Here is an 18,374-nt window from a genome sequence, read left to right as displayed (position 1 = left end):
AAGTGTACTGTCGCACGGTGTAATAAAAAATAGTTAATTACACATATATGTACAAATATAGGTATCTCAGTTTGTAGCATGTAACTCAGATATTGAGCTTTCGATAGACGGACCTTTGCGATCAATGGCGGATGATATGTTGGCATTGGTATTGGCAGGCTTATTATTGAAAGAATGTTCGAAATCTACACTCAGTGGATGCGAGCTTTCTGTACCGGAAATCGTCTTAATCAACGAACTCGATGTGAGCGACTCAAGCTCATGTGTTTCCGAACTGATTAATTCGCCGATTGCCGAACTTGATGGTGTAAGTAATTGCTCGCTAGCAATAACTTGACTTTGTTTTCTGGAATTTTATACAAGTAGTTAAATAAGCACAGGTTTGCATGAATTGGAAATCAACTACATAAGTATATCTTATTCACAATTATTATTTAACATGTATAAGCGAATACTTACCTTTCATAATATTTATTGCCGCTATTTGCCGACCCTTTACTTATTAAAGGGTAACTGAACTGCATGAAACCATACTGCGGACCAGCTGTCCTTAATAGACTCATAAGGAAAAACGTTCCGTACAACCAGCTAACAATCATTACAATAACTAAGAACAAACCAATCTGTATATACGGCAGTACATTGGAAGCCAGCATTAAAGCACCAGCCACACCTGTAGTAATTGCTGCCATCGACGTTGGTCCTACAATCCGCGACAATGTGAATTGACTAGCAGCCAGGCGTTCACTCGTCGGCGACATGCGATAATGTATACCATAGTGTAGGCTAAAGTCTACCGCTAATCCAATCGCCGTACTTACAGTAATACTCTCCAATACATTTAGCTTCCAACCAACCAATATTAGTATTGATACCGTCGTAAAGATTGTAAGCAACACAGTTATAACGGCATATAGGGATACTAAAACATTCAAGGTAACCAGTAGTAAAACAAAGAGCGAAGCACTCATTGCCACAATAATCGCTACCAAAGTGTCGTGACTCAGTGTGTTCTGTGTGTCGAAGAATTTGAGTTCGCTCGTAAACCAGCCGCCTTGCATTTCGGGTGGTGCTGTTTTCAACTCATCTGCTAGCCACTGGTCGACTGCTTGAACAAATTTTCTTACGTCATTGTAGGCCGTGGTGTATGTGACATTCGATTCGAATTCGATCACCAAAGCTTTCACTTTTGGTGGAGCCACAATTCGATTTTGAGACACATTTTTTATAGTTTTGTCGTGGTGGCCATGTGACGAGCCAAGGGTATTCTTCTCCGCCAGAAATCTAGGTCCAGCCACCCCAGGTGTGTAATACATACGCGGTGTCGCATAGAGTAAGGACATGCTTTCCGGCAAGCAGGTGTCAAAAACGTGAGGCTCAAAGGGAAACTTTGATACATCACAACATGGTGTACGATCCGAATTGTCCATTCCATCTATGCACCTGGAAATAATTTTTTTTTAGAGAGATATGACTTAATTTGTAATTGCCTCCTTATAAAAAGGATATGNATACGCGGTGTCGCATAGAGTAAGGACATGCTTTCCGGCAAGCAGGTGTCAAAAACGTGAGGCTCAAAAGGAAACTTTGATACATCACAACATGGTGTACGATCCGAATTGTCCATTCCATCTATGCACCTGGAAATAATTTTTTTTTAGATATGAGTTTATTAGAGAGATATGACTTAATTTGTAATTGCCTCCTTATAAAAAGGATATGATTAAAACACATTAGGATTTCAATAACAAACCGCAATAATTTAACTTGTTATCGTCGATGTTTTTGCAAAACCGCCCATCGACCAGTTGCAAAACAGCCTAAATCGCCATTGTGGCAAAAATGGGGTTTGGTAACCCGGAACTCCAGGCATTGTAAAATAATGGCTAGAGAAAATGCCGCCTATCATGAGAATGCCTTCGAAGAAAACCCGTTTTTTCGCTCTCCTGTAAAATTTTAGTGCCGTAAGATAGGCGGTTTTGCAATTGGTCAATGGGCAGTTTGGAAAAAAACATCGACGTAATGCTTTTTGGTGGTATTTGACTTTTCATATTGAGATAGTATATGTAGTCTGAAAAAATATACTTGAAATGGATTCGTTCTTAGCTAAATGTATTCAATGATGCCAGACTATGCTATGCAATAGGTTTTCATTGCGTTTTGTTACGTCATTCCAAATGTCGTTACTTTAACAAATAAAGGGCTTTTTTCCCAAATCCAGCTTTGTATAAAATGAGGTAGGTTACCCACTAAAATCCTAATACGAATTAGTAGCAACTACTACAGCATTCAATTAAAAACAGAATTTACAAAAAAATTGCACCTAAAGAACTCAAATTTCTATCAGGTTTTTAATCGTCNAATGGGCAGTTTGGAAAAGAACATCGACGTAATGCTTTTTGGTGGTATTTGACTTTTCATATTGAGATAGTATATGTAGTCTGAAAAAATATACTTGCAATGGATACGTTCTTAGCTAAATGTATTCAATGATGCCAGACTATGCTATGCAATAGGTTTTCATTGCGTTTTGTTACGTCATTCCAAATGTGGCTAACTTAACAAATAAAGGGCTTAAGTAATTTTTTCCCAAATCCAGCTTTGTATAAAATGAGGTAGGTTACCCACTAAAATCCTATACGAATTAGTAGCAACTACTACAGCATTAAGTTAGTTACAGATTTCTATCAAAAACAGAATTAAAAAAAAATTGCACCTAAAGAACTCAAATTTCTATCAGGTTTTTAATCGTCTGATCTACTTCCATAATAGTTCTGTTTGCTACGCAACGGACTTGTACAAGTTGTTACCAAATCTCGTTCGTTTGGAAAAAAAAACATGCAAGGAGAGAGCACAATTCTGACATTTCATTTGGAAAATAATAGGAAATAATTTTATAAAATGGCAAAAGTTTGTATCGCCCTCTAATGTTGACTAATCAAACTCACATGCGCTCCATTAATGAAATGAAATTCTCAATAAAGCAATTTGACAGCAACGATCCAAATGTAACTTCATAAAATGGTTGTTGTCTTATTTTCTTGCAAAAATTCAACAGCCAGATTTGTGCAGCCTTAGTTGATATATTAAAATTATTGTCATAATATAAGTTTCCACGAGAATAGGGATCAGTGTAATCACCGTCGTCAACTTGCTGGATACCCCACACGAAGCGTAGCGGTAATTTAAAATTTTCATAGGCCTTAAATTAGAAAGTTTATTATTAAGTACATATGTACATAAATACACATGCAACCATGTACGTATTTAGTAATTAAAGGATACTTTCAGTACTTACCGACATCGATTTCTCAAACCAAAACTCATTTTTCATTTTGCTATTATAAATTTCGAAGGGATGACTACTTGAGAACAGTTGAAAATGGGAACTATCAGGCAACTGTAGGCCAGGCACATATAATACAATAATTGCGCTACATAATCCTATCGCGCCTATAAAATATAATAAAATAAAATAAAATATATATGCAAGTATTATTTACATACGGGAGCATTAAATAAGCAACACTAGTGTCAATCGATGTAAGATTTTAAATTTTTTAGCATAATATACTAAGAACGTTTGATTACAGCGCCCCAAAAGATAATTTAGGTAGGCCTTCTTAAATGAACCAACCCAAAAGGCGTACCCAAGAAGGGCTGAAAAAGTGTTTCCCCTCGATGTCTTCTAGAAGGACTCTTTTTTTCATTTACGCGAATATAAGTTTATATTTCGCCCTATCGTAGAATCCATCGAAGAGAATCCACGAATACGAATAAGAAAAAATTCCCATCAAAGAATACATAGGAACTCGAAAAGGGTGTTGCCGCACTAAAATTCCAGATTTCGATGTTTAAAATCAGCTGGCTCAAAGTAAACAAATAAATTCTATCGTGCAACACTTTATTCTTTTAAACTTTTTAAGATATTTAATCAATAAAACGGACTCGCTGACGAAATTGGAAGAATTCAGCGAAAAATTACGACGAACGAACGCAACCCACTCGATACGGAAAAATTATATGCTTACATTTAAAATTTGCAATAAAACATATTTTATGCGAACCTTAATAAATAAATACCTTAGAATATGATTTTTTTTTTTTTTTTAATAAAGAAGCAACTTGAGAAGGACTCCTCGAAAGGCCTTCTGGGGTACGTCATACAAAAGCCGTTCTGGAAGCCCTTCCTTGGGCAGTGAAAGCAGAAGTCCTTCAATTTGTGCCACTCCATAAAAAAGTGAAAAGAAGGCAAAGTGGAAGTCCGCTCGACTTTTACGGAGGGCTTTCAACTGCTAAAATTATCTACTGGGGCGCTTCGCCGTGGATTAGCACAACAACAGTGCATCGATGAACTTGTGTCACTTCACTGTGGGAAAAACAATAAAACCATTATACGAACAAAATGTCTAAAGACTTGACTTATTTAATGCCCCTCGTACTATTTTCAATATTTGTATAATTTTACCAAATAAGCATATCCAAATTGTTGCGTAATTCATCACAGCCCTTGTAATAATTGCCTCAAATAGTTGACAGGACTTTGTAATTGACTTGTTGAACATGAGCAATAATTTCTGCAAGGGAAGCTTACTATTGCAGACCGTACAGGCAGAGAGACGTTCCATTATGCACACGACAGCAGGTAGCCAAGTTATCATAAGCAAATAATTAGTTATAGCTACAGTTCCCGCAAAGACACTGTAATTTTAAGAAAAAATATTTTATAATGCAATCTACAGTGGCGGAAAAATAAATAGGCACGCGATGGTTTAACAAAATTTGGCTATTTCTCTTTCGTTTATTTAATGATTAATTAATTTTTGTAAAAGTATATCTCACTATCTAACAACCACCATGTAAGTCCAACTCCCTTATTCTAGAACCCGAATTTTCATTATTCGTAATTCGTAGCTACGCTACGAAAAACCCGGCCGCGCTTAGGGATTATAAACCTTACTAAGTATAATTCTCCTTTGTGAGTTGCCGGAGAAGAGGGGCTTCCGCATGTCAAAGGTATACAACCCTTCTTGTGCACATCACTCCGGCTACGCTATCCACAGTATTATTGCGCAGAACCCACGTCGAAATTTGCAAAAAAGTGCATTGTGCAAACCGAATTTATTAATAAGATAGTGCTCGGAAATTTGAAACATTTATTTTAAATAAAATTTTAATCCTTTGATTACGCGTGATGTTAAACTGTTTGGATTCGGATTATGCGTTTGGACACAACAACCGAAAATCATTGTACAAATAACTAAACGGCACCCAAGTTTCTCGATAAGGGGCTACAATGATTCTTTTTTGCTCGTTTATATAAAGCAGTGGATAAAAATATACGTATATGCGAAGGGCAAATTTATCTGTTTAAATGAACACCACTAATATTTCCTGCAAACACACATCGATTTACATCTTTTATCTCGCCTCCGACACAGAATTGTTTTCGTACAAAATTACGCAAAAACGCTTACTCGTTCATTTTTAGGCGTACTTAAGTATTTTGAAATTGTGGAAATTATTGAAGGTCAAAATTTAAAAGATTAAGAGATATATATTTTTTTTATTTTACCCGATAAAAAATCCCAACAAGCCAAGTCCGACAATATATTTTTATATAACATTTTAAAGGCCTATATATCCTCTTCTCAGATCATATTCGATCATTGAAATCGATTCAAAAATAGTCATTCAAAAACTCATAGATCTACAAAATCGCATTTTCTGACCTAAATCGCCAGGTCGCGACCTCTAAATGACCTTTAAAAAATTTATTAAAATAGGCAATAATATTTCTCATAAAAAAGAATAAAGTTAGAGGGTAGGGTCTTGAAGTTAAAAAAAAAAAACATTTTCGATGGGCACCCTAACATACATACATATGTACATATGTACCAGAATAGTTCCGGGTTCACGCAACATAAAGGCCTAAAATGATTATTTTGCTTAGGGTTCAAGCAATTCACGACTTCTGGTGTTTACACTAAGTATCCTCTGGGTAGCAACAGAACACTCGTTCGGAAGCGAGCTAATTACGAGGCAAGGCAAAAAAATATTCTCAAAAATGTGTTTGAAGGGCAGATAAATTTTAATGGCTACTTGAGAAACGGCTCTAAATTTTATAACCTAAACAATTCTTAAAAAAAAAATATAACGTTTATTTTACGCAAAAGTAGACACATCGAAAAGGCGCTGAAAACTAATTGGTTCCTTAATTATGGCATGAGGTATACGGTCTTATCTAGCGTATTGTGTAAAAGTCGGAAGCCCATCTTCAACCGAGCCATTTGGCTCGGAGAGGTCCTTCCCAATTCTGACAGAGCTGATGGTATTGCTCAACGTTATTTTACATAGCCGTATTAGTTTCGCGGGAATACAAAATTCAGACATCGCGGCATAAAAACAACTTATTTTCGCGCTGTCGAAAGCGACTTTGAAATCGACAAATAGATAGTGAGTGTCGATCCAATTCTCGCGGGTCTTTTTCAAGATTTGTGAACACCTGATCTATGGTAGATTTGCCAGGTATAAAGCCACACTGATAAGGTTCATTCAGTTCGTTGACGGTGGGCTTCAGTCTCTCACACAATAAGCTCGATAAGACCTTGTAACATATGCTTAGAAGGCTGATCCGCAAATGGCGAGGTCGTCTTTCTTGGGAAGATTACACTTAAATTAAAGTCGTCGAGCATGCATTCATCTGACCATATTCTGCATAAGAGTTGATGCATGCACCTCATCAGCTCCTCGCTGCCGTACATGAGTACCTCGGCTGGCAGGCCGTCAGCTCCAGCAGTTTTTTTTTTGTTTTTCTCAGGTGGTTGTGTGCCTAGAACGGCATTCACAGGGCGGGAGGCTACATAACTAGAGACTGATTCCCTTTGAATGCCGTTTAGGGCCTGTCGGTAAGCTGACGGGTCCAGAGGTTGTTTAATGAACCTCTGGACTTCGTCCGTCAGTTCGTAGAGATTCCTCCTGACGTGCCTTGGCAAGAGCTCTTCTGCAAGCAGCTGTTTGCTAGGATGACCACGTCTTTGGCTCCCCACAAGAAACTGCTGGTAGAGCGTTGTGTTATGCTCCTTGACTGGGAGCATCTGGGCCTCATCGTGTAGGTGGTGTTGGGGCGTAATCAGGAGGCATCCGGTCGCTGTCCATAGTGCCGTATCATGGCAGATCTGTAGCTTCATCCCCTGCGTCCTGCTAGTCCGAGGCGACCACAAGGGCGCTGCATAGTTTTGAACCGGCCGGCCAATTGCCTTGTATGTTGCCAACAACGTTTCTTTATCTTTGCCCCAAGTGCCGCCGGCCAGCGAGTTGAGGACGTTGTTGCGGCTCTGTCCTTTGTTGACAATTGCCGACGAAGCGTGGTCACCAAAGTCTATTTAAACTCTGTCGTCACGCTTCGCCGGGGTGGACAATGACTTCACGGTTGGCCAAAGCTTATTCACACCAGAGGCGAAGTTGCAGGACTTTAGATGCTCTTCCAATTTCTTCCGCTTATGTACGTTCAAAAGTTGCCGAATCTCCGAATTGAGATCCCTGATACGGGGATTTCCGGGATCGGCCTAACGAAGGTTGTCACGCTCATCGGCTAGAACAGCCGCTTCAGTAGGAAAGTTCGGACGCGGATCTGTAATACATCCTGCTGGGATGAAGCGAGCTGCAGCACCTACGTGAACGTCGATTGGTATGGGTAGTGCTGTGAAGGCGCTTTCAGTAACATCCGCGAAGCCTTTCCAATCAGTGGAAAAGTTGACATAGGTCTGGTGATCCGTGGAAGCAAAGTCGGCAGGTTTATCAATCGTGATGACTACGGGCAGATGGTCTGATGCTAGGGTCAGCATAGGTCTCTATGAAACGCTGATTATCAGACCAGTGCTGACAATTGTTAGATCTGGCGAACTGCAGCAGCTGCCCATAATCCTGGTGGGTGCGTCGTCGTTCATTGTGCAGAATATCGAATCGTCTATTTGATCAGCCAGATGTGTTCCCTTACGATCATTTGAACAAGAACATGGTGCGCGTTAAAGTCGCCAACTACGATACGGTTTTCACCTCTGAGTAGCGCACCTATTTCAGGGTGATACCCTGCCGAGCAGCTAGTGACAGGGGATATATATACGTTAAATATTTCGAGCTCAACATCGCCTGACCGGATAGCAATACCCTGACATTCTAGGATGGTATCCCTGCGGTATTGTGCGTGATGAACGCTAAGCCTCCACCATTGTCTTGCTCGCGATCTCGCGACGGTGCACGTTGTATCCGGCGCAATTCAACAAGGTTGGATTGCCGTGCCACTTCGTTTCTTGCTATGAAGTCTGTTACAGTTTAATTGTAGCACCTTTGTGTGCCTTGGGAGACCAATTGTGATGTGTGGTGTTATGGAGTTGCGTTGCCTGCCGGCTCCCTGCTGTATGTGCTGCAAAAGGGGGTGCTGCCTTGTGGTGGTGGTTGGCGGCGTCGCGGGGAGATATACGACTGGGCAGCACAGCAGGGGCCAACATAGTCCCACCGACAATCTTCTCGGTTTATCAGTCCTTGCCTGGTGCCACTTTAGGGCATGCTCAGGACTTCGCAACACGCGAGGAGTTGCCGGCGGCGGTGTGTGGGTGCTATTGTGTTTGTTTAGTGTTTCTATTTTTGTGTTGTGTCACACAGCGATCAGTTCACTCCATATAGAGATCAAAAGTGGTATTAGTCGCATGCTCCTTTGCGATTGCTCTCGGAGTCATCCCAGATGAGTCCCATTTTTTGCAGGGCTAGTACTACATACATATTACCATGTTTCGGGCCTTAAAACCTAGTACGTTTAATTCTTAGCAAAATTTTCCTTGGCTTTAGAGAAATTAACAGTCTATTTGACAGCTGTCAACTCTCAAAGTTTTAATTTGACCTAAAATTCGTGACTAGCGGTCCTAAAAAACCTTATCAAGGGCATTTTAAAAAAGATTGTCTTATTTTTAGAAAAAAATAGCCGTCTATTTGACAGCTGTAAACACTAAAAAAATTTATTTTATATAAAATTCGTAACTAGTATGCCTAAAAACCTTATCTGTGGTATTTTCGACCACGATCCTGCAGTTTTATTATAATCGTAACAGCCTTTCTAATTTTTCGCGTAAAACATGGCGTCTCCGACCACTGTTCGAAAACGTCCTATTTCAGAATTTGGTTGAAAAACGCCCAATCTCAGCTCACGATATTTTTAATTTGTTTTGAGATAGAGCGATCTTCCACTCAGCCGATGATATTAAAAATGTACATACATATGTATGTATGTATGTATATGCATGCTGCAAAAATTAAAGCTGAAATTAGTCAAGAACGCAACAAGTATACTTAAACGCAGTCTGTATACGCAGAATTTTGCCGATTACTGGAGCCCTCAGTGTTGCCACTCATCAATGCCTTTTCATACACTTACGTTATCAACAACAATTTTTCGTCCTATAATAGATCGTAGCAAAATATAAACTACTTAGTTTTCAACAAAAAACCTTATTCAATAGTAAATTTCAAATATTTGAAACATATTATGAATAGGAACTTTTTTACCATCTGCAAAACTGACGAAGTGGCAACCATTTATAGAAGGAAGAAATCAGCTGACACGGAAAAATCTAAATTCTGCAGATTTCTGCGCTACGGGCTACAACTACAGAAAAATTCTGCGGTGTTGAGTTTTCAGTTACATGGTGCTTTGGTAAGACAGATCGTGTCAGCAGCCGACTCGGGTTTACGTACCGGTAGGTTTACGTTCATGACTAATTTCAGCTTAACTTACCCAAAGCATTTTATCGCCGTAATGGAGCTGGTGTACGATGCAAAGAATGCGGTTGCGGTTGTTAATGAAGATACAAACATTGACAATGCCGAATGATGAAATGTAGACGCCATTAGATTTTGTAAAGTTTCCGTATGCTCACTACCACTATCGGTAACTGACGTCACATGATTCGAGGTTGCCTTTGTGAAGCGTTCTGCAATAACGCATTGCCAAATTTTCACAAACAGGAATGCATTGTCTGCTCCTATGCCTTGAATTAAATCAGAAGCTATTTTAATTTACATACCACATGCATAATCCTTTACCTATAATAACGACCACAGCTAACAAATTCATATAGGGAAAGAATGNTTAATTAATTAATTTTAATTTACATACCACATGCATAATCCTTTACCTATAATAACGACCACAGCTAACAAATTCATATAGGGAAAGAATGACATTTTGAATACAAGAGTATAAACAAAGTAGGCTAATCCCAATGAAAACAGCACTGCAACACACACCATCAACGTTATAAATATCGAAGTTGTATACAGCCAAATACAGGTCATAACGAATATGCCGCCCAATGAGACCAACCAAACGTCTGTAAGCAAAGACTCATTAAAAAGCTCGTTTTCCAGTCCCAAATCCATCGACACCACTTGTACAAGTTCATTTTTCAAATCACTGGAAAATAAAAATAAAAACAGATAAAAAAAATCACACACTTTAGTTTGTCCATATTTTAACAACTGGAAATCAAAATAAAAATTGTTTTTTTTTTTTATTTTATTATGTATGTAAATTAATATTTTTATTTTATTTTACTGCGGAATGTTCGAATGCTGCGGAAATTATATTAGCACATACAGGCAGGATTACAAAGAGAGGAAATCACCTTTTGCTAAAGGGCCAACAAAAATCGAACAGTGTGATGAGTCCCTCATCAGCAACCACTATTGGCGCCCACTACAGGTCAATGGAGCGCAAGTGAAAAGCAAAGTATGGCCCAAAACAAAATTTGGCGTAGAGGAATATAAACATTTTGTAAATCGCTTGGAAAAATGCAAGAAGGAATTGTATAACATGTTTTTTCGATCCCCTTGTGTGGACGCAAAAGCGATAGAACAAATGTTAAGGGATTTGGAAAAGAGTACGTACATGATTTCTTATTCGCCTAATTGTTTTCAATCAAGGAAGGAGTCCCGACGGTTTTTAAGAACAGCTCAAGAAAAAAGTAATATGAAATATTATGAAACCACTTATGGTACGTACTACAATCGAATTAAAGAACTAGATCGCTTTAAGGATGTTCTTTATGGAATGATCTCTAAACCGGATAGAACAGAATTCCACAATGAATTAACTAAATTATTTATAACTGGTGTAACAACATATGAAGTGAGCTATAATATACCTGGTCTAGAACAAGCGAAAAAGAAGAAATTAAGAGATGGACCGATTGATCGCTATACTCTACGTGCTTATTGACTAAACGGTGGAATGAGTGATATGGCCGATTTTTACAACATATTTATGTACATACATATGTATGTACATTGGTGCAGAAGTTGGTATGTACTTACGTATCTTCCCATTCATGAAACAGCGGCAGGATTTTTGATGTATAAGCCACAGGCACAAATATCATTGCATATTTCAAAAATATTGTTGAGTCCTGTTTAAGAATGAAATTAAATTAAATTAAATTAAATACAATACAAACATATGTATATGGAGGATTACTCCACTTTAGCATTAATACTGATTGTGATGATAGAAGTGCAATCCTAACCCAAATTATGCTACTAGAGAGCTGCATAAATGCATTTAAAAGAATCTTCAAACAACTTGCTCAAGTTTGCTATATATCCTTTATATTCTCTAAGGTCCCATATAGTGTTGGTGGCATATTTGAAAAAAAAAAAACTGTTGCATAGAAAAGAACAGAACACTGCTTTAATAGCAATATAGCCATTATTTCAATTACTAAAGTAGAATGTATATAGACACATTTAAAGGGTTTGCACAGCGACCTACTGGGTCTATTTGCCCTCCACTCATCACAACACATCTTTGATTCCCAAAGATTCCAGGAAGTCCAGGAGAGTGCATGTGCTCTCCTTCTGACCCCATTGAGGCTAAGCAGTTCATTCGTCACCACGCTACGGCATCAGATTCGAGGAATAGGTGGCGCTCATTTTCTCCATATAAAATAATGTTTGATAATTTTTTTATATGGAAAAAATGTGCGACACCTACAACAAAAAAATTTCCCAAAAATCAATGGTAAGTCCTAGCTTCCTCATACTTGCACTTTATTATACTAAAATTGAATGGGCTAAAAAACTGCATACTCAAATTTTTTCTAGAGAGCGTAAATAAAAAGTGCAATATTTGAATGAAATTTTGCAGAATTTTCTTTGATTTTGCACAAGGTTAGGAACTTTTCTTTTTGGGGTTTTTGTTGTAGAATTAACCATATTTTTATAAAAAATTTGCAAAAAATAATATATATTTAAAAAATATTGGCCCGTATGGTAAAAAATTCGCTGTACCTAAACTTTATTGACTGACTGTATTTGCTTTATTTCATTTCTCGTTGAGCAATAAAACCAACTTTTGAACTTAACAATTGAGTAATAAAGCAAAATAGTGTACATATGTAGGTAGTCACTCAGTTAAATTTGACAAAACGTAGTACATGAACCATGCATGATACAAAAAAGAAGGTAGTTTCAATAAACAACTTTTGACGGATAATAAAATTTTTTGAAGTTTCATAAATTGTGAGTATTCTCAACGGCCTTGCCACTTTGATAATATTAAAACAATAAATCGGAGTATTTTCTTTCCCACATTTATACCAATTTAACAATATTTCAAATCAAAAATCATTATCAGTTCTTGGTAATTTTTTTACTTACATGGTTCGCACATTTTTTTATTAACAATATCTTAAATGTGTAATGTTAAAGGAGACTTCATTGAAATTGTTCTTTTCATTTGATAATAAAAATCACGAGAGCATTATGTTGTTATTTTTTCATTTACTTATTTTGAATGCAATCCTGCGATTTAAAAATCAAATTCTAAAGAATGCNAAAATGTGTAATGTTAAAGGAGACTTCATTGAAATTGTTATTTTTATTTGATAATAAAAATCACGAGAGCATTATGTTGTTATTTTTTCATTTTCTTATTTTGAATGCAATCCTGCGATTTAAAAATCAAATTCTAAAGAATGCTCTTCGCCAATAAACAAATAGCATAAGTATGATTTTAATCACTTTCTTCATCCATTCCATCTAGATTCGTCAACCCCATTTTGGAGATTATGCATTAATTTTCAGATTCATCATATTCGACATCTTGGAGTGAACTGATGAAATCTTCTGCTTAAAAAAAAAAACATTACTGCTCGTGATTAGGTAGCATGAATTTAATGAAATGTCATAATTTTATTAAAAGTCAAATGGTTAACAACAACAACGAATGTCATTAAATGAAACTACCCTACAAGAACAGTGATAGGCATTTGATTGATCATGTGATACTCACTGGTGATGGAGATCTCAATCAAGTAAGTATGCAAAACGTGATGTAAACATTTGTGTACATGTGATCTTCCGTCTTCCTCCGACTTATGGTCTTATTTAGTGGTCTCTTTTCAACCAACGCAAAATTTGCAAATGTGTTAGTAAGACAAATGAGAATGGATTAGTTTCCATCACACAATTCTTGTAGGGTACCGTCTTTTTTGTATCATGGTACTGAACAGACCTTTAACATTTGCTTTATTGACTATTGTTAATTAAAAATAAAAATTTGGATAATTTCTAATTGATTTCAGCTCTTTAAACGTTGGCGTGGCGAAATTTCTTGCTGCTTTGTAAAGGATATCACCCCTATGCTGTAATCCGTCGTAGATTCGATGCTGAAATCCAAGTTGTCGTGTCGTAATTTCGAAATTCGTAGGCCATCTTCGAGATTTGTAATGTTAGTATGCCTGAATCCGACGTAGCTGTCATTTTTATGTATTTGTCGGAAATTTCATACGAATAGCAACTCGTGTCGGAGCGAAACAATTTGTTTTGAAATAAAGTGTGTAAACAAAAAAATATGTATGTAAGTTGAAGTGTGAATAGAAAAATGAGCGAAAGGCCGGACATTGGTCGAGGCTTTGTAAAAGGAGCTAAAGGGGATGTGGTGGAATTTTGGGAAAGCGTTGAAAGAATTAAACACAACATCTAGTGAAATAGAGACCTTTAAAAGGAGGAAGCTTACATTTTATCATTTAAGCTAAATGGATCAGAACAATATCCTAGCAATCTCATTTGTATATTAATGCAACTGTTGGCTTCTGGGACAAAAGTGCACCGGCCACTGACTCCTCCATATTTTACTTAATTAAGGAAAAGTCTTTTCAAATAATGACACTGGTTTACAGCGAAATTGTTCTCCAGACGCCACTATCAAATTCCTATGTAGAATTGCTCGGTGATTCCAAAAATCGAGCTATTTTTTTTTTTTCCTATGGATACGTTTTCGAGATATTTGCAAATTACCGTTATTCAGCTTAAAGCAACAATTGGTTCCCTTTAATCACGTATATCTTACGAACCAATTTAAAAATCTTAATATAAAATACGGCAAAGAAAAGCCAATGAAATTCTCCATACGCATACGCATACGCCACGTACACGCGAGTAACACGCTTTACTTCTCGAATTTCATACAAAAAAATTTTGGGCATTTTCATTTGACCACTCATATGAGTAAAAAGCAAATTGCAATGTATANGAAAAGCCAATGAAATTCTCCATACGCATACGCATACGCCACGTACACGCGAGTAACACGCTTTACTTCTCGAATTTCATACAAAAGAATTTTGCGCATTTTCATTTGACCACTCATATGAGTAAAAAGCAAATTGCAATGTATAATATATATAATATTTTTCTTCGACTTTAAAGTCTCTTTCGTAAATGCAAGCAGAAGACATGGGTAATATTGGTAATGTTACATTATATGTATTTACCCATTAGTCAGCGTTTGCTGACTGGCAACAACAGAAATTCAGAGATACATATACAACATATGTAAATACATGCATACGTATCTGCATGCATTTGTACAAAAGATGCAAACTGTGCAATAAAGCTAAGTTTTACCAAGTCTTACGTCCGCGTTCGTACATTCGTGGACAATGTGAGCGACCTATGTATATGAATTTTCGGTTAAAGGGTTAACTAAAGTAAGCTGGCTCGCAGTTCGTATTGCTGCATGCAGACGACTGCCCTGAAAAAATTAGTTCAAGGCTGATCTAATTGTCGATATCCTACATTCGTAGAATTTTTCGCTGATATCTCCCATTTTCTTGAGATCCATTTGGAACGATGGGAGATTATTCCACTTTTTGCTAAACGAATGGCGCTGTAGACCTGGTCTGAAGGATATTCCACAGTCGCGTGTTCTCGGCTTCAAAGTAAAATTCAAAATCAAATTGCTGGTGCATAGCAGTATTGCGAATATACATATATACATAATTAATTTAAATTAAAATGGAGCATTTAATCCTACCAGAAGCTGAGAGAAAGTTAAAGTTAGTGGTGAACTTGTTACGATTATTGTAAATAAATAAGTATAATTTTGAAGTCAATAAAAAAAGTAAATAAAAATACACTAACAAAAACTTATTTGGTTTACCTGACTAGCCACAAATAATAAAGTTGGTGGCCGCACAAGACGGGTGTTTACACTCCCTTTTGCCGCACATTATACACCTTTATTTAGCTTTGCGTGATAGCTTGGTGGGGCAAAGTCTGCTACAGTTATAACATTAAGACAAAAAAAAATACAATGTCTTCTTCGGAAAAACCAGTTTTATTAGTAGTGGGAATTATTGTACCAATTTTCATATATTTTCTAGTGAAACGACGGATGGACATGATATGGGTTGCTGATTTAGCATCTTACACTATCTCGTCTTCCTTGAAGCAAGTAGGAACACCTCTCATCACGCCATAAATCTCAAGAGCTGTAAAAGGTCTGAGACCTCGATTATCCATAAGAAAATTATTAGCTGCGCAGGTGCTTTTGAGAGAACTTCCGATCCCGTTGTTGAAATCAAGTCTCGTATTTGGCTATATAAGGTCGAACCAGAGGACAATCTTTTAAAGCGGACCAAGCTGACGAGTCTTCAAGGACAACACTACACTCCCTGCCCACGGGATCTATTTATAATTCGTAGCCTCTGGGGCTGGATTCGGTGTTGTGGTAAGCAGTGCTTACCCTACTAGTATCTATCTATCCTACAGTATTTTTTGATGTNTTGATCTATTTATAATTCGTAGCCTCTGGGGCTGGATTCGGTGTTGTGGTAAGCTGAGGGCAGTGCTTACCCTACTAGTATCTATCTATCCTACAGTATTTTTTGATGTAACTCGGACCAGCGACCGAATCCTGGATCTACGAAGTGATAGTGTGCATCTCTAATGACTCTACCATGGCGGCCACTGTGTTTTAAATAAATATGTATGTATGTGTGTGAATTGTCCAGTGAAACTTGTTTTCCGCCTTGACCGGTTTTTCTGATATTAACAAAAATTAGCGGTAACACTGTTTGTTGTTGTTGTTGTAGCGGCTATTAAGCCCCGTTCGGGGCGGTTCATCCATCAACGTTGTCGTCAATTTCAGCTAGGGGAGGCCCAGGAAGTGTGCTACTTCCACAGGGGCTATCCATAGGGACAGGGGCGTTAGCTGAGTGGAGTTCTCAGGGCATGTGAAGAGGTGTCGGGAGTCATGTGGCGACTCTCCACATGCCGGGCATTGGTTGGGCACATCTTCGTTGATTCTGCTCAAGTAGCTGTTGAGCCTGCTGCAATAGCCAGAGCGAAATTGGGCTATTGTAGTGCGGGTCTCCCGAGGCAGACAAAGTTCCGTCCCGTCCACGTCCGGTGGTTGTGTGCCTATAACGGCATTCACAGGGCGGGAGTCTACATAACTTGAGACTGATTCCCTGTGAATGCCGTTCAGGGCCTGTAGGTAGGTTGACGGGTCCAGAGGTTGTTTGATATACCTCTGGACTTCGTCCGTCAGTTCGTAAAGATGCCTCCTGACGTGCCGTGGCGAGGGCTCTTCCGCGAGCAGTTGTCCGCTGGGATGGCCACGTCTGTGGCTTCCAGCAAGGAACTGCTGGCAGAGCATTATGTTATGCTCCTTTACTGGGAGCATCTGGGCCTCGTCATGATGGTGGTGTTGAGGCGTCATCAGGAGGCATCCTGTCATCCACTGCGTCCTGCTAGTCCCCGGCGACCATACGGGCGCTGCGTAGTTTAGAACCGGCCGGCCAATTGCCTTGTATGTTGCCAACAACGTTTCTTTATCTTTGCCCCAAGTGCTGCCGGCCAGCGACTTGAGGACATTGTTGCGGCTCTGTACTTTGTTGACAATTGCGGTTGTATGCGCTGAGAAGGAGAGCAGGCTGTCGAAGGTAACTACGAGGATTTTCGGGGCGGTTTCGGTTTAGGTCACGAGTTATCTGAGTGTTTATGGCGTTAAGTGCTGTTGTTGTGCTATGCACTTTACGGAACCCATGTGGATGCTTCGCTGGGGTCAGGTGGTTCGTAAAGTACGGGAGCAGCAGGGCCTCGAGTGTCTTCGCTACCGGGAAAAGGAGAGCCACCGGGCGATAAGACTCTCCTTTGGTGGCTGGTTTCCCCGGTTTGAGCAGTGGGACCACTCTCCCCATTTTCCAGATGTCTGGAATGACGAGAGTGGCCATAGACAGGTTGAGGACCTCCGTTAGGTACGCTACTCCCGCAGGACCCAAATTTTTCAGCATCAACATGCATATTCCGTCGGGTCCAATGGCTTTGGAGGCTTTCGCCTTCCCGATGGCTACCCTTACCTCACCGNAAGGAGGGCTATCGGGCGATAAGACTCTTCTTTGTTGGCTGGTTTCCCAGGTTTGAGCAGTGGGACCACTCTCCCCATTTTGCAGATGTCTGGAATGACGAGAGTGGCCATAGACAGGTTGAGGACCTCCGTTAGGTACGCTACTCCCGCAGGACCCAAATTTTTCAGCATCAACATGCATATTCCGTCGGGTCCAATGGCTTTGGAGGCTTTCGCCTTCCCGATGGCTACCCTTACCTCACCGCTGGTGAAAACAAGAGGCGCACTAGGTTTTNAAAATTCGGACGTGGATCCTTAATACATCCTGCTAGGATGACGCGAGCTGCAGCACCTACGTGTACGTCGGTTGGTATGGGTAGTGCAGTGAAGGCGCTTTCAGTAACATCCGTGAAGCCTTTCCAGTCAGCTTTGGGAAAGTTGACATAAGTCCGGTGATCCACGGAAGCAAAGTCGGCAGGTTTATCAATCAAGATGACTATGGGCAGATGGTCTGATNAATGACGAGAGTGGCCATAGACAGGTTGAGGACCTCCGTTAGGTACGCTACTTCCGCAGGACTTAAATTTTTCAGCATCAACATGCATATTCCGTCGGGTCCAATGGCTTTGGAGGCTTTCGCCTTCCCGATGGCTACCCTTACCTCACCGCTGGTGAAAACAAGAGGCGCACT

At 39.1% G+C, this 18,374-nt stretch overlaps 2 protein-coding genes across 2 annotated transcripts in view; one reads left to right on the top strand and one right to left on the bottom strand.

The window, feature by feature from the left end:
- The window catches only part of disp (RND transporter family member dispatched), a 29,961-nt gene continuing 11,587 nt past the window's right edge, over window positions 1-18,374 (bottom strand). Inside the window, exons 4-11 of the mRNA XM_017627036.1 lie at window positions 11,368-11,459; window positions 10,191-10,468; window positions 9,791-10,043; window positions 4,469-4,701; window positions 3,299-3,453; window positions 2,949-3,202; window positions 460-1,443; window positions 1-346 (exon numbers count right to left, since the gene is read on the bottom strand). Coding sequence (XP_017482525.1) covers window positions 67-346; window positions 460-1,443; window positions 2,949-3,202; window positions 3,299-3,453; window positions 4,469-4,701; window positions 9,791-10,043; window positions 10,191-10,468; window positions 11,368-11,459 — 2,529 coding nt within the window. The 3' untranslated portion in view covers window positions 1-66. The remainder of the gene's footprint in view (window positions 347-459; window positions 1,444-2,948; window positions 3,203-3,298; window positions 3,454-4,468; window positions 4,702-9,790; window positions 10,044-10,190; window positions 10,469-11,367; window positions 11,460-18,374) is intronic.
- On the top strand, window positions 10,542-11,349 carry LOC108371464 (uncharacterized). Its single transcript, XM_017627035.1, has one exon. It carries the CDS (start codon window positions 10,616-10,618, stop codon window positions 11,270-11,272), a length of 657 nt encoding a protein of 218 aa, XP_017482524.1. The 5' UTR covers window positions 10,542-10,615; the 3' UTR covers window positions 11,273-11,349.

The sequence above is a fragment of the Rhagoletis zephyria genome, unplaced genomic scaffold (genome assembly GCF_001687245.7).
Source record: "Rhagoletis zephyria isolate East Lansing unplaced genomic scaffold, Rhagoletis_zephyria_1.1 Rzeph_scaffold_05001, whole genome shotgun sequence".
Taxonomy (NCBI): domain Eukaryota; kingdom Metazoa; phylum Arthropoda; class Insecta; order Diptera; family Tephritidae; genus Rhagoletis; species Rhagoletis zephyria.
The sequence above is the reverse complement of the archived record's forward strand: the minus strand, read 5'-3'. Positions and strand labels throughout refer to the sequence as shown.

Coding starts and splice junctions, on each gene's coding strand:
- LOC108371464 (XM_017627035.1), top strand. CDS start 10,616: ATGTTCGAATGCTGCGGAAATTATATTAGCACATACAGGCAGGATTAC.